This window comes from Belonocnema kinseyi, chromosome 7 (genome assembly GCF_010883055.1).
Source record: "Belonocnema kinseyi isolate 2016_QV_RU_SX_M_011 chromosome 7, B_treatae_v1, whole genome shotgun sequence".
In the NCBI taxonomy this organism is placed as follows: Eukaryota; Metazoa; Arthropoda; class Insecta; order Hymenoptera; family Cynipidae; genus Belonocnema; species Belonocnema kinseyi.
In genome coordinates, this window is record NC_046663.1 from 3565638 (window position 1) to 3589195 (window position 23558).

Here is a 23558-nt window from a genome sequence, read left to right on the forward strand (position 1 = left end):
TATTCAGCTATTTTGTTGAAAATGTAATAATTTTTTTGAAAGTTCATTTATTTATTTAAAAAGTCCTTTTTTTGTCTAAAATTTAGCTTTTCGGTAAAAAAAATGTCACTGTTCTGTTCAAAAATTAATTATTTTGTTGAAAATTCAACTATTTAATGAAACTGATCTTTTTGTGGTTGAAAATTGGTCTATTTTGTTAAAAATTCATTATTTCGGGTTTAAAAGTCAACTGTTTTATAAAATATTCCACTTTTTAGCTTGAATATTCAGCTATTTTGTTGAAAATGTAATAATTTTTTTGAAAGTTCATTTATTTATTTAAAAAGTCCTTTTTTTGTCTAAAATTTAGCTTTTCGGTAAAAAAATGTCACTGTTCTGTTCAAAAATTAATTATTTTGTTGAAAATTCAACTATTTAATGAAACTGATCTTTTTGTGGTTGAAAATTGGTCTATTTTGTTGAAAATTCCTTCTTTTGGAATAGAAATTCTTTTTTTATGATAGAAAAACGATCTTTTTGGGTTAAAAGTCATACTTTGAGTAAAACTTTCGAGTTTTTAGCTTAAAAATTTTACTCTTTTGTTAAAAATTCATCTTATATGATATTAAAGTCATATTTTTTAGTTGCTAATAAACAATTAATATTTTAAGTTCAATAATTCTAATAAAAATCTAATAACCCTCGTAAGTCTAGCATTATATTTTTGATTCAGAATGAATCTCTTTTGCTTAAAAATTCGACTTTTTGGTTAAAAATTTAATTATTTGCTTGAAAATTCACGTGTTTTCTCAAATTATCTTCTTTGGTCATATTTTTTGCTCAAAAAGTTAACGATTTGGTGAAAAATTCAGGTGTTTTAGTTAAGATTTAATGTTCTTAAAATGAAAATTCGATCATTTGGTTGAAAATTTATCTTTCTAGGTTGTAAATTCAAATATTTGCTCTAAAGCTCAAATATTCGTTTAAAAGTTTGTTTAAAATTTGGTTAAAAGTTAATTTTTGTTGTTGAAATTTCTTTTTTCTTGATAAGAATTAAATTTTTTGTACTGGAAATTAATTTTTTCGATTTAAAAGTCAATTTTTTTCTAAAACATGCGACTTTTTAGCTTGAAAACTTATCTTCTTTGTTGAAAAGTCGTCATTTTGGGTTGAAAAATAATATTTTTGTAGAAAATGAATCTTTTTTTGGTTAAAGATGAACTTTTTTATTGAAAATTTAATTATTCGGTGGAAAATTTAACGGTTTTTTTGGTTGAAGTTTAATATTCTTTATGTGAAAATTTGACTATTTGATGGATTTTAAATTGAACTATTTTCTTCAAATATCAACTATTTTCTTGAAAATTCGTCTCTTTTGTTTGAAAGTTCAGCTATTTGATTGTAAATTCATGTGTTTGGTTAAAAGTTTTTTTTTTAATTCTTTCACAATTACAAATTAAATTTTATTTGTTGAGAATTCATGTTTTAGATTAAAAAGTAAACTTTTTTCTAAGATATTCGACTTTTCATCTTTACAAATAATCTCGTTTGTTTAAAAGTCTTAATTTTTTAATTGAAAATTCATTTCTTTTTGTAGAAAATTAGTCTTTTTTGCTTGAAAATGCAATATATTTCGACTTAAAATTTTATTTAAGGATGGTATCTACATTATATTTATGTAAAACAATTTATTTTCCTGTGCTGTTGTTTGCAGATACGCAAACGTTTCTAGTTTGCCTATCTGCAAACATTTAGAAGTGGATTCACTATCCTTCGATCTTTGAAAATTAGAATTTATTGCAGAATTTTCAAGTCAACTGCCGCACGATGGTGGGGCATTCTACACGACAGATACTATGGAATCTGCCCGTCCTTTTTATTCCGAATCCTGGGCCCCAATTCTCTATGCCGCGACTCTTTGGTTGAATGCCAGAGAGTTTAAAATGGACCTGCCGGTCGATTCTAACACTAAAGATTCTGATGGGACAAACAACAATACGAATCTTCCGACAAGTTTATCTTCAACGACGAAACCTAGCAAAAATGCTGATCGCTTCCATTTACTTTTTGGTGAGTTGATAACTTTACTATAATAATCTGCAACTTCATTCATTCATTAACGGGGCAACTAACGAAATTAATGGGAAAAAAAAAGAACCTGATACGTATTTTTTAGTTTTAAATTTTCATTAATTTAGTACTATATTTATTAGACTAGTGTTTTCTAAATAGCAAAATAAATCGAGACTTTTTGTTACTTTTATTTACGATTTGGAGGAAAGGGTCCTTCACTCATATAGGTAATTTTTGCAAATTTGGAAAAAATTTCTCTTGAAGATTAACTTTATATTCATAAATTTTATTATTTGGTTGAAAATTTAACAATTTTCTTAAAAAGACATCTTTTTTGGTTAAAAATTTAACTCTTTTCGTAGAAATGGAACCTGTTTAAAATTTATATTTTGTTGCTGATAAATCAACTGAAATCTTTTTTGGATGAAAGTTTTTTTTCTGATTATTTGTCTCTTTCATTTAAAAAATTATCTTTTTTAGTATAAATATTGGATCTTTCTTGAATAAAAATGCAACTGTTTTGTTAAAAATTAAACTATTTCCAAGAAAATTAAATTTTTGCTTAAAATTCCTATTTTTGTGTTTTTCATCTGTTTTAGTTGAATTTTCACTTTTTTTACAATTAACTTATTCAGGGTGGCCGCTGGACCGGGAATTTTTCGAGACCGGGAAAAGCTGGGAAATGACAGTGAATTTTTTTTACCGGAATTTTACAAATTTGTAGAAGAAAAATCTGTCCACGTTTGATTTCAACAATTTTTAAATAATTAGTTAAATTGCTATCTTTTTCAATTATACTATTATTTAACTTACAATGCGTAATTCAAAATTTTTTTCCATTAAAAATTTTTATTCTTAAGCTTACATTTTTTATTTAAATAATTTTTAAATGCTTTCTTAAAGACTAGAATAAATAAAAAATTAAAGCCTATGATGTTGAAAATTTGGGATAAGAAACAGTTTTATTTAATAAATAAATAAATACTTTTTTTATTTATCTGTGAGTAATAAAAAGTGACCAAAATCGAGTTGACAAAATGATTTTAAATCAGTTCAAAATTTAAGAATTTTCAGATTTTGACGTTAAAACTTAAACGCTTACAATTTGAAAGTCTTAATCATTAAACAAATATGAAGGTGTGACTGAAAGTTTATAAACTATTTTCAACTTAAAAATATCTTCATAATAATATATTCTTAATTAAAGAATTTTATTAAATTTAAAATATTGTTTCAGTCTAAAATATTCAATTCTTTATTTTTAATTAAAAAAAAAGAATAATTATTAAATATTTAGCAATATTTACATTTTTCTTTAAGACAAGTAAATTTCAACCAAATATTTAAAAGTAAAGAATCTTTAACTGAATTGTTTGACATAGAAAACCTAGAATCGTTAAAATTTCGAAGAGCCTTCAAACTTTGAACGTTACAATTTTAATTGTTTTATTTGAAAATTGCTGAATTTGTAAGTAAAATTTTTGATTTTTTTCAATCTTTTTTGAAAATTTTGTTTAAATCTTTGAAAAAGTTTTTAAATATTCTCTTAAAATAATTTTTTAAAATGAAAAGTTATTTTTAATTTTCCTAGGAATCTTAAGAAAATATTTTTATTCTTTTGAAGCCTTTCACAATTCTTGAAAATAATATAATTTTTTTTTGTGTCAAGTTTGCGAAAATTTACATTTTGTTTTATATTAGCCTATCATTTCAAGTTTTACATTAAGCTTTGATTTTTACAAAACTTCAACATATCTCTTAAAATTACTGAAATTTCGCCTACGAATGATAAATGTTCATTTGTTATTTATACATCCAAACTGTAAAGAAATTTTCTAAAATTTGCAGGATTTTATGAAAATTGTAGATTAAAAATTCAATTAATTTTGACAAATGTTTAAAAGTTTTGAAAAAATTTCCAAAATAATTTAAAATTTAAAACAAATTTAAAACAACTTCTAGATTTCTCAAGATTTTGAAATAAAATGGTGAATCTTTCCAAGGATGTTTAAACTATTTAAAAAGAAAATAATTGAATTTCTTATTTAAGAAGTGTTCAGTTAAAATTTTTTTAATTTTTCAATATTTGATGTTTCTAGCTTTAAATTCCTTAAAATTATATAATTTTGAAAATGTTAAAGTTCATTCATTGGTTTTTTAATTTAGAGAATTTAAAATAATAACTTTTAAATTTCAATTTTAAAAGTTCAAAATTTAACAGTTTCACTTCGATTGATTTCATTTGCAGCCTGTTTTGGAAGAAATTTTAACTTTCTTGAATAAAAATACAACTTTTCAATTGAAAAGTTAACTCTTTTTTTTTAATTTGTCTTTTTAATTTTAAAATAAACTTGCTTTAGCAGCATTTTGTTGTTGAAAAGAAACTATTTTATTAAAAAGTCATACTTTTTGGTTGATTTTTTTTAAGATTTATCTATTTCATAGAAAATATACTTTTTTTTAATTTGTATTTTTGCGTTAAAAAAAGTCAGAAATCTTTTTGAATGAAATTCAACACTTCGTTGTTAAAAATTTGTCTTTGATTTAAAAATTCACTTGTTTTAGTAGAATTTTTATTTTTCTTGGACGAAAATGCAACTTTTTGGTTGAAAATTCAACAATTTTGTTGAAATTCTGTGGTTTTGTTGAAAATTTAAATATTTCATAGAAACTTTACTTTTATTTTATTTTATGATTTTGGTGTTGAAAAGAAAACTAAAATCCTTTCTGGATGAAAATTAAAAAAAAAAAAAATTGAAAATGTATATTTTTTTAGTAAACAATTTATTTCATTAAGAGAATTTTCATCTTTCTTGGATAAAAATGTAACTATTTAGTAGATAATTCAACTATTTGATTAAAAAGTAATATTTTTTGGTTGAAAATTGTACTTTTTTTTGTTGAAAATTTAACTATTTCATAGAAAATTTACTTTTTGTTTGAAATCTATATTTTGATGTTGAATAATGAACCGAATTTTTTTCTGGATGAAATTTCAGCTTTAAAAAAAATGTGTCTGTTTTTATTGAAAAATTTATCCGTTTTAGTACAAATTTCATCTTTCAGATAATTCAATTATTTTGTTACAAATTAGTTCTTTTTGGTTGAATAAATTCGCCTTTTTGGATTAAAAATTCAATTTTTTCGTAGAAACTTATTTTTTGTCAAAAAATTCATATTATGATTTTGGAAATTCAACTAGAATCTTTTTTAATGTAAAATTCAACTATTTATTTGAATTAAAAAAAAAATAAAATAAAAAGTCATTTGTTTTAGTATAAATTTCATCTTTCTTGGATAAAAATGCAACTATTTGGTAGATAATTCAATTATTTTGTTATGAATTAGTTTTTTTTGGTTGAATAAATTTATCTTTTTGGATTAAAAATTCAATTTTTTCGTAGAAACTTATTTTTTGTCAAAAAATTCATATTATGATTTTGGAAATTCATCTAGAATCTTTTTTAATTTGAGATTCAAATATTTATCAACAAAAATTTTAAAAACAAAAATTCACCTGTTTTAATAAAAATTTCATATTTCTTGGATAAAAATGCAACTATTTAGTAGAGAATTTAATTATTTTGTTAAAAAGTCATCCTTTTTGGTCGAAAAATTCAATTTTTTCGTAGAAAATTATTTTTTGTATAAAAAAGCGTATTTTTATCGTGAAAAGTGAACTGAAATATTTGGTAACAGAAAATTCAACTATTTTTTTGATGATTTATCTTTTTGATTAAAAAATTCATCTGTTTTAGTAGAAATTAATTTTTTTGATTTGAAAATTCAACTACTTGGGTAAATTTAAACTACATTGTAAAAAATGTATTCTTTTGATTGAAAGCTTGTGTCTTTGGTTGAAAATTTAACTGTTTAGTGGAAGACTTTTTTTCTTGTTTAAAGTTAATTTTTTAACTGAAAATGTAACTTCCTATTTTTTCAAAGATTGTTCTGTATTAGTTGAAAATTCTTCTTTTTCGGCAACAAAAAATATTTAATATTCTTAGTTTGAAATTTAATTAAAAAAAAAATGTTTTATTGAATCTATTTGAAAATTCAATTCATGTAGAGATAATTCGGCTTTTGCCTTGAAGGATCAACAATTTAGAGAAAATTTTATTTATTTCCTGATTGAAAAATCCTTAGTGGTTTTATAATTTTCATCTTTTTTTATTGAAAGAAAAACTATGACACTTTTTTGTTGGAAAATTATCTGTTTCGGTTGAAAGTTCAAATATTATGTTAAAAACTTAATTATTTTGTTGAAAACTCAAGTATTTATATTAAATTTATATTGGAAATACTGTTTTATTCCATTTATAGAAGATTCCATATTGAAGTATTACAAGATTAAAATAATGGTATTTGAACGCACAAAAAATTTCCAAGAAAACATAGAGAAGCAATCGAAATCCTAAAACACCCTAATAACATCAATAGGGACAATGGATATAATACCAATCCAATTGGGCTTTCGCTTCTCCCGGATTTTTAAAAAAATACTTGTCTGGCCAATCAAGTTCAACCAGTTATACAAATTTAATATTTTCAAATTCATTTATTCATTGTAAACTATAAAAGATGGCTTTTTAACAAAATACTTGTGTTTTCAACAAAATAATTAAGTTTTTAACATAATAGTTGAATTTTCAACCGAAACAGATAATTTTCCAACAAAAAAGTGTCGTAGTTTGTCTTTCAATAAAAAAATATGAGAATTATAAAACCACCAAGGATTTTTCACTCAGGAAATAAATAAAATTTTCTCTAAATTGTTGAACTTTCAAGGCAAAAGCCGAATTGTCTCTACATGAATTGAATTTTCAAATACATTCAATAAAACATTTTTTTTTAAATTAAATTTCAAACTAAGAATATTATATATTTTTTGTTGCCGAAAAAGAAGAATTTTCAACTAATTCAGAACAATCTTTGAAAAAAAATGGCAAAAGTTACATTTTCAGTTAAAAAATTAACTTTAAACAAGAAAAAAAGTTTTCCACTAAACAGTTAAATTTTCAACCAAAGACACAAGCTTTCAATCAAAAGAATACATTTTTTACAACGTAGTTTAAATTTACCCAAGTAGTTGAATTTTCAAATTAAAAAAATTAATTTCTACTAAAACAGATGAATTTTTTAATCAAAAAGATAAATCATTAAAAAAATAGTTGAATTTTCTGTTACCAAATATTTCAGTTCACTTTTCACGATAAAAATACGCTTTTTTATACAAAAAATAATTTTCTACGAAAAAATTGAATTTTTCGACCAAAAAGGATGACTTTTTAACAAAATAATTGAATTCTCTACTAAATAGTTGCATTTTTATCCAAGAAATATGAAATTTTGATTAAAATAGGTGAATTTTTATTTTTTAAATTTTTGTTGATAAATATTTGAATCTCAAATTAAAAAAGATTCTAGTTGAATTTCCAAAATCATAATATGAATTTTTTGACAAAAAATAAGTTTCTACGAAAAAATTGAATTTTTAATCCAAAAAAGTGAATTTATTCAACCAAAAAAAACTTACTTATAACAAAATAATTGAATTATCTACCAAATATTTGTATTTTTATACAAGAAATATGAAATTTATACTAAAACAGATAAATTTTTATTTAAAAAAAATTCAAATAAATAGTTGAATTTTACATTAAAAAAGATTCTAGTTAAATTTTCAAAATTATAATATAAATTTTTTAACAAAAAATAATTTTCCACGCAAAAAATGGATTTTTCAATCCAAAAAGACTAATTTTTTCGACGAAATTCGACGAAAACGGATGAAAACGGTTCAATTTTCAACATTAAAATATAAATTTTCAACAAAGAGTAAATTTTCTATGAAATAGTTAAATTTTTAACAAAATAATTAAATTCTCTACCAAATAGTTGCATTTTTATCCAAAATAGATGAAATTTGTACTAAAACGGATGAGTTTTTTAATAAAAAAACAGACACATTTTTTTTAAACTGAAATTTCATCCTGAAAAAAATTCGGTTCATTATTCAACATCAAAATATAAATTTTAAACAAAAAGTAAATTTTCTATGAAATAGTTAAATTTTCAACAAAAAAAGTACAATTTTCAACCAAAAATTATTACTTTTTAACCAAATAGTTGAATTCTCTACTAAATAGTTACATTTTTATCCAAGAAAGATGAAATTTCTTTTAAAAAGATCAGTTGTTTATTAAAAATAATAAAATTTTAAACAAATTGTTGAATTTTCACCCAGAAAAGATTTTAGTTCTGTTTTCAACAGCAAAATAATAAATTTAAACAAAAAATAATTTTCTCCGAAAAAAACTGAATTTTCAATCCAAAAAGACGAATTTTTTCGACCAAAAAGGATGACTTTTTAACAAAATAATTAAATTCTCTACCAAATAGTTGCATTTTTATCCAAAATAGATGAAATTTGTACTAAAACGGATGAGTTTAAAAAAAAAAAAAAACAGACACATTTTTTTTTATACTGAAATTTCATCCAGAAAAAAAATTCGGTTCATTATTCAACATCAAAATATAAATTTTAAACAAAAAGTAAATTTTCTATGAAATAGTTAAATTTTCAACAAAAAAAAGTACAATTTTCAACCAAAAATTATTACTTTTTAACCAAATAGTTGAATTCTCTACTAAATAGTTACATTTTTATCCAAGAAAGATAAAATTTCCAAGAAAGATAAACTTGATTAGCCAATCAAGTTCGACCAGTCCCCACGGTGTGGCGCTCTGGCCAATCACAGGCATCGTAGAAAGTGTACCTATGAACATCATGACCTGATACCTCAGTTTTAGGTCAGCCCTGAAGATGTGAACTGCAATGTTCACGAAACGTCGGCAAACAATTCGTAGTTTTTTACACGAGTTAAACCCGAAATATCTCTTTTTATCAATGGAACAGTTGTTTGAAATTTTCTTTTTCAGGTATATGTATGGAAGCTCTTTGTAGTCCAAGGTCTTCCGAGTCTATCCAGAACATAGAGATTTGCTTGAGCGCTTTGTACACCCTCCTCGACTCACAATGGGCTTGCAAAGTTTTAATGACTGATCGTTCCTTGCCAATGGAACTTTGTAATGTCCTGCACAGATTATTGTTGACCCGTGAAACCTATCCGATTCAAATGATGACAATGAAGGTGTTGCGGCAGATTATGAAATCCGCGCAGGAAGAACTTGCCAGCAGAAAGATGGCAAAGAAGGCTGAACTCTCGCCGGAAAATGAGGAAACGAAGGAAATACCGGAAGTTGATTTGTTGGGCGAGGGAGGCGAAAAGGGGGAACTTACTCCGGGCAAGTCGTTGGTGTTTGCTGTTATGGAAGTTTGTTTGTGTCTTCTGGTTCGTCAGATACCCGCATTAAATCCAAATCCAGGAGGAGCAACGGCTATTTTGTCCCAGAAGAGATACACACCGTCAGAGGAAAGTGGAAAACTGGTTGCTTCCGCTCTCGCTGTCATGGAAGTTCTTCCCAATCTCTGCTCACCAGCTGGTTAGTGCCATTTTTTCAATCAATAAATTAATTTCTGGATTAATCACTATTCATTTCAGGTATTTACCTAAATTTGAAGTATCTTGTATTTTTTGAAATATTTCAGAGTATTTATAAAGATTCCGAGACATTTTTTAATATATTTCAATAGTTTCGAGGAATTTTTTATATTTTAGGGCATTTTTGAAAGAACTTCTTAGGTATTTTCAGGAGCTTTTTATTTAAAGAATTTTTGGAATTTTTAAAAGATTCCGAGGATTTTTTAAAATAATTCAGCGTGTCTAACCTATCTGGAAAACCTGGAATTGTCAGAGAATTTTTATATATCTGAAAAAACCTGAAAAGGTCAGGGAATTTTTTTTTAATCCACGGAATTTTTTCGAGCGCGTGTTTAATTTTCAAAAATTTGAATGATGAAAATAAATAACAGTTACTCTTTAATTAAAAACTTACTTTTTTAATTAAAAACTTTTAAATTTCAATTTTAAAAGTTCAAAATTTAACAGTTCAACTGAAATAAATAAAAAATTAAAGCCTTTGATGTTAAAAATTTGGGATAAAAAACATGTTTATCTAAGAAATAAATACATTTTTTTAATTTATCTGTACTTTAAGGGCATGTGACACAGCTAAATACCTATATTACCGACCACAGTTTTTCAGTTCACTGAATGTTCTTTTGAACTTAAGGGCATGCGACACAGTGGAATTCCTACATTACCAACCTCTTTTTTCTATTGAACAAAATTTTTTTTTGAACCATGGAACTTTTTTTGTAAATCAAATATCGAACTCAAAATTTCAGGAGAGCGTTAGAAGACATTATCCTACGTTTATGTACTGCATTTGAATCGAAATTTGGCAAAAAATTTCAGAAATAATTTTTTTTTTTAATTCCGATTCAAATGCAGTACATAAACGTAGAATAATGTCTTCTTATGCTCTCCTCAAATTTTGAGTTCGATATTTCATTTGCCAAAAAAGTTCTATGGTTCACAAAAAAATTTTGTTCAATGGAAAAAAAGAGGTTGGTAATGTAGGAATCCCACTGTGTCGCATGCCCTTAAGAACTTTTTTTGTAAATAAAATATCGAGCTGAAACTTTGGGAAATGTATTAGAGTACAATAAAGTACGTTTAGGTACTACATTTTGGTAGGAACTTTACTGAAAATTATTTCATCTTTTTTCTGAACCTCAACATTTTTTGAACGTTCGAACTTTTTTTATACATAAAATATCGGTCTCAAACTTTGAGAAATGCAAGAACCAAAAGAAAACTATGCTAAAGTACAAAGTTTAATAATAAAAGATGTAAAAAAAAATATTTCAACAATCAATTCCAACGGCATCAGCCGGTAACGTTGTACACGAAAATACGAAACCTGGCGGCCACTAGACGAGGCGCTAGAGAGTTCGTATTTTCGTGTACAACGTTACCGACTGATGCCGTTGGAATTGATTGTTGAATTTTTTTTTGCATCTTTTATTATTAAGCTTTGTACTTTAACGTAGTTTTCTTTCGGCTCCTGCATTTCTCAAAGTTTGAGACCGATATTTTATGTATAAAAAAAGTTTGAACGTTCAAAAAATGTTGAGGTTCAGAAAAAAGATGAAATAATTTTCAGTGAAGTTCCTACCAAAATGCAGTACCTAAACGTACTTTATTATACTCTAATATATTTCCCAAAGTTTGAGCTCGATATTTTATTTACAAAAAAAGTTCTTAGGTTCAAAAAAACATTCAGTGAACTGAAAAACTGTCGTCGGTAATATAGGTATTTAGCTGTGTCACATGCCCTTAAGTAATAAAAAGTGACCAAAATCGAGTTGACAAAATGATTTTAAATCAGTTCAAAATTTAAGAATTTTCAGATTTTAACTTCAAAACTTAAACGCTTACAATTTGAAAGTCTTAATCATTAAAAAAATGTGAAGGTGTGACTGAAAGTTTTAAAACTATTTTCAAATTGAAAATATCTCCATAATAATATATTCTTAATTAAAGAATTTTATTAAATTTAAAATATTGTTTCAGTCTAAAATATTCCATTTTTAACGCATTCATTTTTTAATTTTTAATTTAAAAAAAGATTAATTATTGAATATTTAGCAATGTTTACATTTTTCTTTAAGACATGAAATTTTTAATTTTTCATTTATAATTTAAAAATGAACATTTGTAGAAAAAATTCGAGTAATTCTAAGAAATATTTAGGAGTTTTAAAAAGATTAAAAATTATCATGCAAATTTTAGAGAGTTTTCTTAAAATCTTCTAGAATCTTTTTTGAAAATTTTGTTTAAATCTTCGAAGAAGTTTTTAAATATTCTCTTAAAATAATTTTTCAAAATAAAAAATTATTTTTAATTTTCCTAGGAAGCTTAAGAAAATGTTTTTATTCTTTTGAAGCCTTTCACAATTCTTGAAAAGAATCTAATTTTTTTGTTTAAAATCTGCGAAAATCTAGCCTATCATTTCAAGTTTTACATTAAGCTTGGATTTTTACAAAACTTCAACATATCTCTTAAAATTACTCAAATTTCGCCTACAAATAATAAATGTTCATTTGTTATTTATACATCCAAACTGTAAAGAAATTTTCTAAAATTTGCAGGATTTTCTGAAAATTGTAGATTAAAAATTCAATTAATTTTGACAAATATTTAAAAGTTCTGAAAAAATTTCCAAAATAATTTTAAATTTAAAACAACTTCTAGATTTCTCAAGATTTTGAAATAAAATGGTGAAGCTTTACAAGGATGTTTAAACTGTTTAAAAAGAAAATAATTGAATTTCTTATTTAAGAAGTTTTCAGTTAAATTTTTTTCAATTTTTCAATATTTGATGTTTCTAGCTTCAAATTCCTTAAAATTATATAATCTTGAAAATGCTAAAGTTCATTGATTGATTTTTTAATTTAGAGCATTCAAAATGATAACTTTTAAATTTCAATTTTAAAAGTTTAAAATTTAACAGTTCCACTTCGAGTGATTTTATTTGCAGCCTGTTTTGGAAGAAATTTGATCTTTCTTGAATAAAAATACAACTTTTCAATTGAAAATTTAACTCTTTTTTTTAAATTTGTCTTTTTAATTTTAAAATAAACTTGCTTCAGCAGAAATTGTATCTTTCTCGTATAAAAATGCAACTGATGGTTGAAAATTTAACTATTTTCTAGAAGTTTTATTTTTTGTTTAAATTTAATATTTTGTTCTTGAAAAGAAACTATTTTATTAAAAAGTCATACTTTTCGGTTGAAATTTTTTTTTAAGATTTATCTTTTTCATAGAAAATATACTTTTTTTTAATTTGTATTTTTGCGTTAAAAAAGTCAGAAATCTTTTTGAATGAAATTCAACACTTTTTCAATAGTTTCGACGAATTTTAAATATTTTAAGGTATTTTTGAAATAACTTCTGAGGTATTATCAGGAGGTTTTAATTTGAATTATTTTAGATAATTTTAAAAGATTCCAAGGATTTTTTTTATTAATTTAGGGTGTCTGCCCTACCTGGAAAACCTCGAATTCTCAGAGAATTTTTATATATCTGGAAAAACCTGGAAAGGTCAGGGAATTTTTTATTAATCCTGAGAAATTTTTCGAGAGCGTGTTTAATTTAAAAAAATTTTATTGGTGAAAATAAATAACAATTACTCTTAATTTTCAAAGTTGCTTTATATTATTATATTTAATATTACTATATTTAACTAGTTTGTAAAAAATTAAATTTTTTGTTGTTGAAATTCATCTTTTTGTGTAAAAAGTTAATCTTCTTTTTAAGAAAGTTATCTTTTTGTCTTGGGATTTAACTATTTTTTTTTAATTCACGTTTTCTGTTTCAATTTAAGTTATATAAAATTGTTTTCTTTTTTTTTTTGCTGGAAATTAATTTTTCAAACTGAAAATTTAATTATTTCTTTGTGGACATATAACTTTTTTTGTTAATAATCCATTGTGTCAGATGGACAATTAAACTTTTTTTGAGTAAAGTTAAAATATTTGGTTGAAAATTCGTCTTCTTGGGTAGAAAATACACTTTTTTGTTGAAAATCTATAAGTTTGGTTGAAGATTTAAATATTTTATTAAAGAATCGTGGTTTTTAGTTGAATTTAAAAATATCATTTATCATCATTTACACTTTTTTTTTGAGACTATCTTTTCTATTTGAAAGTTCAACTAGGTAGTCGAAAATTCATGTATTGTATTTAGAATTCAACGATTTTGTTGAAAATTCGTGTTCTTTGCTTTAATACAACTGTTTTTTTTTTTATTTATATTGAATTTTTTTTCTCTAAGATACGTATCTAGTACGACATGCAGGCTTTGTTGAGAATATGTCTTTACGGTTTGAAAGTTGAACTGGCTTGAGAAAAATGTGTCTTTTTGACTTCAAAAATTTAACAATTTGGTACAAAATTAAAATCTGTCTTTTTTGATTCAATTTAACTGGTGGAAATCCTTTTTTTTTGTTGAAAAGTAATTTTTTTAACTGAAAATGTAACTATTAAAAATTAAATCATTAATTTGAAAAATTAACTATCTGATAGAAGATGCATTTTTTCTTGAAAATTAATACATTTGGGTGGGAAATACAACTTGTTTGTGCAGAATTCATGTATTTTGCTGAAAATTCATTTTTCTTTAACAGAAAATTAGTCTTTTTTTTTAAATCATCATTTTGGTTGAGGATTTAAATATTTGGTCGAAAAATCGTGTTTTTTATTTGAATTTAACCCGTTGAAAATCCGTTTTTGTTGAAAAATAACTTCATTTGCATTTTTTGAAATATTTCAGAGTATTTATAAAAGTTTAGAGGAATTTTTAATAGATTTCAATAATTTTAAGGAATTTTTAAGATTTTAGGGGATTTTTAAAAATTCTGAGTCATTTTCAGAAGCTTTTTATTTAAAGAATTTACGTAATTTTAAAAGATTCCGAGGATTTTTTTATTAATTCAGCGTGTCTACCTATCTGGAAAACATGGAATTGTCAGACAATTTTTATATATCTGGGAAAACCTGAAAATGTCAGAGAATTTTTTTTTTTTCAAGTCAGAGAATTTTTTCGAAAGTGTGTTTAATTAAAAAAAAAAATTGAATGATTACAAAAATAACAGTTACTCTTAATTATAAAAATAGCTTTATATTACTACATTTAACTATTTTATTGAAATTCTTCTTTCTTTCGGTTTGAAATTATTTTTTTCGACTCAAAATTGAACTACTTCTATTGATGGCTGAAAATTGATCGTTTTAGTTGAAAATTCTTTATTGTTTTTGGATAAAATCAATCTTCTCGATTGAAAATTCATTTTTTTTTTTTGCTTAAAAATTCATCAATTTCTTTGCAATTTTCTCTCTCTGTTGATTAAAAAATCGTTCGTTGTTCAGAATTGATCTTTTTTGGAATGAAAATTGTATTACTTGATTGAAAACTAAAACTATATTGTTAAAAAAAAATTTTCTTGGTTGAAGATTCACTATTTTAATTTGAAATTCATTTCTTTAATTGAAAAATGAGATGTTTTGTTGAATATTTGTTTTTTTCTTTGGCTGAAAGTTAATTTTTACTGAAAATTTAACTATTTCAGTTGACTACTCCATCATTTTTGTTAAAAATTTATCTCTTTGGTTGAACATTAATTTTTTAAACTAAATATTTAACTATTAGTCGTCAATTATTCTAGTCAAATATACATCTTTTTTTTTGAAAATTCATATTTTTGTTTTAAAATTAAACTATTTCCGTTAACGATTCATTATTTTAGTTGACAATTAATCACTTCGCTTGAAAATTACGGTGGTCGCTAGACCGGGAAACCGAAAAATGACACTGAATTTATTTCTTGACCGGGAATTTTACAAATTTTCAGAAGAAAAATCTGTCCAAGTTCAATTTCAGCAGTTTTTTAAATAATTATTTGAATCGATATCTTTTTCAATTATGATATCATTCAGTTTATAATGTGTTATTCGAATATCGTTTACATGAAAAATTCTCTATTTTAGATTTTTATTTTTAAGCTTATATTTTTAATTTAAAGAATTTTAACGTGCAGTCTTGAAGACTTAAACAATTAAAAACATTTAAAGTTGCAATTTTTTAATAAAAAACAGTTTTATTTTATCAACTGTAAATATAAATAAATAATTTTTAAAGTGGATCTGTACTTTAAGCATTAAAAACTTAAAAATATTTGATTTGATAAATTGATTCTAAATCCGTTGAAAGTTAAAGAATTTTCAGATTAATATTTTAAAAATATTTAAAACATTTAAAAGTAAACAATTTGAAACTAAAATGTTTGACATAAAAAGCTTTAAATTGTTAGAATTTCGAAAAGCTTTTAACATTTTAACGTTACAAATTTTTATTGTTCTACTTCATAAAATGTTTCATTTGTAAGTGAATTTGTTAAATTTTGATGTACAAATACTATTTGAACACTTATTATTTTTAGAAAAATTTGAATAATTTTATGAGATATTTAGAAGTTTTGAAAAGTTGCAAAATTAATTAAAAACTTGAAATGATATCAAGTAATTTAAACGAAGTTTTTGAAAAAAAAAACATTCAGAACTTCTAAATATATTTTAAATTGAAGACAATTTTTTCTACAATTTTTAGAAAATCTTCAAAATTAAAAAAAAATCCTTCAATTCTTGCTGGGTCGTTTTTAATAATATTGGAATTCTCTTAAAATTCATTTTTTCTAAATATGCAATGAATTTGAAGAATAATAAGATAAAATAAATATTTGAAAACGTAACTAATTTTTTTTTAAACTTCTTAAACTTTTTTTTTTTAACTTCTAGTCATTTTAAGGAGCTTTTTTTAAAAAGTATTTTAGGAAATTTTAAGATTTCGAATTTTTTTTTTATTAATTTCATTTATTTAAAGTTATTTTAAAGCTTTTGAAATATTATAGGATAAAGAATTTTCTAGAATTTCTGTAGATATGGAACGACTTTACAGAACGTTTGGGATTTTAAAATATTTTAAAAGATTTCACGTTATTTTATAAGATTTCCGAGGATTTCAAGGGATTTTAATATATTTTCCATGATTTCAGAAAATATGATTATAGAATATCACGGAGTTTTATAATATATTAGTGCATTTTAAAGAATTGATTTGTGAGAGGTGAGGTATTTTGTAGGGTTTTAAAGATTTGAAAAGATTTTCAAATATTTTTTACCATTCATTTGTAATTCACCCTGAATTTTTATCAATTTATCCTAAATTATTTTAAATTATTTTGAATTCTTCTAAATTCACTCAATTCTACCGAATTCAATTAATTTTGCCATATTTTATAATTTTTTTTAATTCATTTGATAGCTTTTTAAATTCAGGTTGATTTTTTATGAATTTTATCTAATTGATCCCATTTCTTTTAAATTTCTCTAAATTCAGTAAAAATTTATTGTGATCAATCAAATTTTGTTCGATTTTCAAAATTTTTCCAATTCATTTGAATGATTTAAAGATTTGAAATTTTTCTTAGAATTCACCCGGAATTCTTTTAAATTCTTTGGAATTATCTTGAAATTTTTTAATTTACTTAAATCATTCTAAATTCACTCAATAATTCCACTTAATTCAATGCATTTAAAAAAAAAATTTTAACTTTTTATTTAATTGATTCTGAAGTCTATTAACCTCACCTTAAATTCGTTTGAATTTTTCTAACTTTATTTTAAAGTTACTGAATACAATAAAGTTTTTTCAAACCGTTTCAAGTTCATTTGATTTTTGTTTGAATCACCTTCCATTTTTATGGATTTTATCGACTTCTTCTCTTTTATCTTAAATTCCTGTAAATTCATTCCAGTTTTACGAAAATCATTGGATTTTTGTTGTTGGTTTTTTAACATTCATTATTAACATTCTCAACAAAATACGTACATTTCAAGCGAGTGATTGATGAAAAAGAATTGTAAATAAGAAGATTAATTTTCTGCCAGAAAATACGAACTTTTAACAAATTATATAAATTTTCAACGAAATTAGGTTGGCTACTTGACCAACAAACCAGGAAATGAGTGAAAATTTATATATTTTTTTAACCGAGAATTTACTTCTGATCGCGGAAAAATTCAAGTTTTTATTGTTTTAATAACTTTTTTTAATTTCGAAAAGTGATTTCTACTTTATCTACATTTGCAGATTTTTCAGATTATCTCAGTTTAATTTCATAAATCATAATTTATTATTATATTTTTTATTATTTTTCATTATAAGAAAGAACTTTTGCAACTTTTGCTTAATCGGATTGATATTTCAAACATTTAGAAACAATCATTATCTCATTTTTTTTCTTCAAAAACTGGATTTATCACGTTTTATTAGCTTACTTCTCATTTATCCTTACTTGGAATAGGAAATTTTAGAAAATATTTATCTTTTTTATTTTAGAAAAGTAAATTTCCGTCAAGAAATATATTCTTTGAAATTTTAAAGTCTCCTCTTCTAAATTTAAGATAAAGAAAGTACTTTAAGTAGTTTTTAGAGAAGATGTGTCATTTTCAGAAAAAATATTTCTGAATTATATTAGAAAATTTTTGTTACATTATTCGTTGCGAATTCATCTTTTTGTAGTTAATAATTAAATTGCTTTGTTAAAAGTTAAACTCTGTTGTTAAAATATCATTTTTTTGGTTAAAGCTTTATAATTTGAATTGAAAACTCAGTTCTGGTTGAAAATGTATCTACTTTGTTAGAATACAAATTTTTAAACTAAAAATTTATCTATTCCAGTAGAAAATGTAATTATTTTTCTAAAAATCCGTTGTTTTTGTTGTTGTTGTTTGTTAAGAATTCGATTTTTTACAGGAAATTGAACCATTCGATTTTTGATTAAAAATGTATTTTTTATTGCATATAAATTCAAATATTTGTTTGATAATTATTATTTTGTATTTAGAAATTAAGTTGTTTGAAAATGTATGCAATCTGTTAAAAATTTGCGATTTTTGTAGAAAATAATTCTTTAAAAACTAATTCCTTCAACTGAAAATATGAATGTCTATTTTGGTTGAAAATTAATCTTTTCTTATTCAAAATTAAATAATTTGGATGGAATTTGCATCAAATATGAGCTATTTTATTTTTAAACTTCTTTCTTTAGATGAAAATAACATTTTTTTTTGCCAAAAATGTAACTATTTTGTTGAAAAATTTTTTCTTTTATGGTTAAAAGTTATTTTTTATTTTAACTGAAAATCTAACTATTATTAAAGTTGAGTATTCTGTAATCTGTTTAGTTGAAAAATAATTTTTTTTTTCACTACAAATGTCATTATTTAGATTTTGGTTAACAATTTATCGTTTTTAGTCAAAATTAATTTTTTTTATGGTGGAAAAAGTGAGTTTTCAACCAAGAAGATTAATTTTTTACCAAAAAGATTAATTTTCAAAAAATTATCTAAATTTTCATGTAAATATTTTAAAGAATGCATACGATCCTAGTCGAAATTTTATTTAAATAATTTTTCGTAACAAACAAAAAATTGATTTTTTAACAAAAAGGGTGAATTTTCAACAAAATAGTTTGATTTTCTACCAAATTGTTGAATTTTAGAGCCGAAAAAAACGAATTTTCTACAAAACAGTTTAATTTTCAACCAATAAGTTGAATTTTCAACAAAATAGTTCAATTTTCAGTTTAAAAAAATTTTTTTTAAATAACAAAAAAAAAGAAATTTTTCACTAAAATTATGAATCATCTACAACAAAAAAAAATACTTTAAAGGTCTTAGTTCAACTTTCAATCAAGGAGTTGAATTTTTAACGAAAAATTTAATAGTTGACCAAAGAAAATACAATTTTTAACCACATACTTGAATTCAGAACTCAACCAGATTAATAAATGGATTTACTACCAAGAAGGGTGAATTTTAAACAAAATAGAAAAATTTGCCACCAAGCAATTAAATTTTCTACCAAATTCTTGAATTTTCGTGCCGAAAATGTGTATATTCTTTGCCAAACTTTTCAATTTTTAACCCAGTAATGTGAAGTTTCATAAAAAAAGTTAATTTTTAAGCAATCAGTTGAATTTAAAATAAAATAGTTATATTTTTTAAAGGAATGAATTTTTAACAAACAAAAAAAAAACGATTTTTCAACTAAATTTATGAATCTTGAACTCGAAAAATTAACTTTTAAGATAGTTGTTGAATTTTAATCCAAAGACTTAAGTTTTCAGCCTGAAAAGAAGATTTTTCAACAAAAAAGTTTAATTTAAAATAAAAGACAGGTGTACCCATCAAAAATAATTTTTAAACAATATACTTGAATCCTTAACTAAAACGAATTAATTTTTTACCAAAGAAAGGCAATTTTTCAAAAAGATATATCAATTTTCAGCTCAATAAGTCAATTGTCTAGCAAATTAATTAATTTTTTAGACGAAAATGTGAATTTTCTAGTAAACAGTTTAATTTTCAACTAATAAAAATGAATTCTAATAAAAGTAAATTTTCAACAGAAAACGAAATAGTTAAAACTTCAATTAAAAAATTAAATTTTAACTAAAAAATTAGAACTTTTAATAAAATAGTAAATATTTTAATCAAACAGGCGAACATCCAATCAAAAAATATTTTTAAACCAAATTTTAACCAAAGAATTTTCGGTCTAAAAAGAAATAAAATTCCAATTTAGTTATTGAATTATCAAGCCAAAAAGATGTGTTTTCTACAATTCAGTGTAACTTTTAATTCAGCAAATATTAACTTTCAACAAAAAACATGAATTATCAACCAAATAGTTAATTTTCAACCAGAAAGATGAGATTTCCGCCAAGAAGATTAATTTTTTACCAAAAGGATATATTTGTTACAAATTACATGAATAGTCAATTAAATGGTAAATTTTTTAATGAATAATATCATTTTTTGGCTAAAATGATGAATCTTGGTCCAAAAGAATGAATTTTTAACATATTATTGTTCATCTTCTAACCTATTACTTGAATTTTCAACCAAAAAATATTACTTTTCAATGAAAAATACTATACTTTATATTTTCAACAGAAAAAGATGAAATTTTGAAATAAAAACAGTTAAATTACAGCAAAAAAGACGTACTTTCTACAACATAGTTGAATCCTCAACCAAGACAGAATAACTTTCAACCAAACAGTTGCATTTTTAAGTAAAAAATATGAAATTTCTACCAAAGGAAATAAATTTTGTTGTATGAAACTTTAAAATCTAATGATTTTTACTTAAAAAATTTCTCAGTTTTGAAAATAATTCAAATTAGAAATCCTTCCAAATTAATAATTACTTAAAAAGATTCGAGTTGGGGAAAGAATAAATTAAAATTAAACGTAACAGAATATTTCCAGTTTTTCGACTGTGCAAGTAGTTGAATTTAAAAAAAAAACTAGAAACTTAAAATTATTCAAAATTGAAGAAACCTTAAAATTGGAAGCTCATTTATTTTTAAGAGATAAAAAAAAATGTTAGAAATTGATATTCCTTATCTGAAACTTTTACACAGTGTTCCAAAACAGATAATTTTTTTCCATTTCCAGTTGATCGGAATCCTATTTAATTTATATTACAAATTTATTATTTGTAAAAATGCAATGTCGGGTTGAAAACCAAAGGATGAAGAAGAAAACAATCTTCTTTTTTACAGGTGCCTCAACGATTCTACCGACTTTGCTTTTTTTGACAACGGGAGTAATTCGAGAAACTGCAATTCGAACCGACAATGATATCATCAGAACAGGATCTGAAACAACAGTGCATGCCGCACTACATTGTCTGAAAACTCTTACAGTCAATAAATATTCCAGGGATCCTCGAAGTCAGGAACAGTGGACTTCGCTTCTGCAAAGTGCTCTTGCAAAAATAATAGACCTTGCAAAAGCTGGTAAGGATTTTTATCAATCAAAATCTAGCAAAAGAGACGATTTTTATCCAAAAAATAATTTAAGATTTTACCAATTCGTAGAATTTTCTAACCAAAAGACGAATTTTTTCGAAGTGAGTTTAATTTTTAAGAAAAAAATTACTTTTCAAGTAACAAAGATTGATTTTTAACCAAGAAGGATAACTTGGCTGTTGTGAAAGACGAATTTTCAATCCAAAGGATGAATTTTCAACTGTAATTATGAATCCTTGATAAAAAAAATTAATTTTTTTAGAAAGTAGTTCAAATTCAAGTCAAATAAACGACTTTTAAATAAAAAAGTTAATTCTCAACAAAGCATTTAACAGTTGATATTTCATCGAAACAACTGTATTTTTAACCAGAAAGTATTATATTTCAACCAAGAAGATTGAATTTCTACGAAGATAGGCGAAATTTTAACAAAATACATGAATTTTCAAATAAAGTTGAACTTTTAACTAAAAAGATAAATTTTTAACGAAGTAGTTAAAATTTCTATTAAAATGATTAATTTTCTATCAAGAAGATTATATTTTTATAAAAAAACACGAATTTCCAACAAAGTATACATTCATTTTCAACAACAAAATTAAATTTTCTACCAAATACAGGCCCCAGAATTTTAAAAATGATTACCCTATTTTGTTACTATTTTGAAAAAATTACACTGAAGACACCATTTTCGAAAAAAACGAATTTTCCACCTATTCAATCAAATAGTTTGATTTTCAAACAAAAATATTATTCTTCTACTAAAAAATAAATATTTTAAACAAATTAAATAAATTTTTAGGTAAATACTCTGAATAATGGATGTGATGTATGTCAAATTTTATTTAAATAATTTTTAGTTTATACTTTTTTTCGTTTCTGTATTTTTTTCAACTGAATAGTTGCATTTTTAATCCAAAAAACTCAATTTTTAACAAATATTGAGTAGAAAATATTTTATTGACGGGAATTAATTTTGACTTTCTACAATACAGTGCAATTTGTACCTAACAAACAGTCGAATTTTATACCAAGTTGTTAAATTTTTAAGCCAAAAAGACGAATTTTCTATAAAATAGTTGAATTTTTAATCTGAGAATGTAAAATAACTACAAAAAAGTTTATTTAGAACCAATCAGTTGAATTTTCAGGAAAATACTTAATTTTTTAACGAAAAGAATTGTATTTCTACCAAAAAATATGAATTTTTAACAACAAAATACATACATTTCCAAGCAAATAATTTAATTTTTTACCAAATTGTTGAATTTTCGAGCCAAAACTATGAATTTTGTACAAACCAGTTGAATTTTAAACATGAAAATTTCAATTTTTTATAAAAATTTTATTTTTAATTGAAAGAGATTTATTTTTAATCAGACACTTGCAATATTAATTGAAGAAGGTGGAATTTTTACGGAAAGAAATTATTTTTTGAACCAAAAAAATCAATCATCACCAAAAAAATTAAATAAAAAAATTGCGAGCCAAGAAAGAAAAACAATTTCAAATTGTTGAATTTTCAAGCTAAAAAGACGAATTTTCTTTAAAACAATTGCATCTTTATATGAGAACTATGTCTTTTTAACAAAAATGTTAAATTTTCAAGAAATTATTTTTATTTTGTATCAAATAATAAAAGTCTTAACCAGAAGAAAAATCTTAACCAAAAATCGAATAGTAGTGTTTTTACCCGAAAAGAATGAACCTTCAACTGAAAAAGATGAATTTTCAACCAAAAGAGATTAATTCTGAACCAGAAATATAATAGTATACTTTTTAATGAAAGACAAATTCACTTTTAACTACAAAAAATGAATTTTTAATAAAGAAAGATGACTTTTCTACAAAAAGATGATTTTTCAACAAAAACAGTTGGATTTCCGAATGAAAAATATTACTTTATGACTGAAACAAATGAATTCTGTGCCCAAACTGAAATTATATAATTTTCAAATAAAAATCAATCATTTTCAACCAAAAAATAATTACTTCTTAAGGGCATGTGACACAGCTAAATACCTATATTACCGACCACAGTTTTTCAGTTCACTGAATGTTTTTTTGAACCTGAGAACTTTTTTTGTTAATAAAATA

General features: G+C 23.5%; 1 protein-coding gene across 6 annotated transcripts in view; it reads left to right on the plus strand.

The window, feature by feature from the left end:
* LOC117176029 (HEAT repeat-containing protein 5B) overlaps nucleotides 1-23558 on the plus strand; it is a 119120-nt gene that overhangs the window by 76581 nt on the left and 18981 nt on the right. For 3 of the 6 annotated variants that reach the window (XM_033365997.1, XM_033365999.1, XM_033366001.1), the window contains 3 exons: nucleotides 1771-2049; nucleotides 8995-9558; nucleotides 21213-21449. In XM_033365997.1, coding sequence (XP_033221888.1) covers nucleotides 1771-2049; nucleotides 8995-9558; nucleotides 21213-21449 — 1080 coding nt within the window. The remainder of the gene's footprint in view (nucleotides 1-1770; nucleotides 2050-8994; nucleotides 9559-21212; nucleotides 21450-23558) is intronic. The other 3 variants (XM_033365998.1, XM_033366000.1, XM_033366002.1) reach the window with 1 other exon arrangement.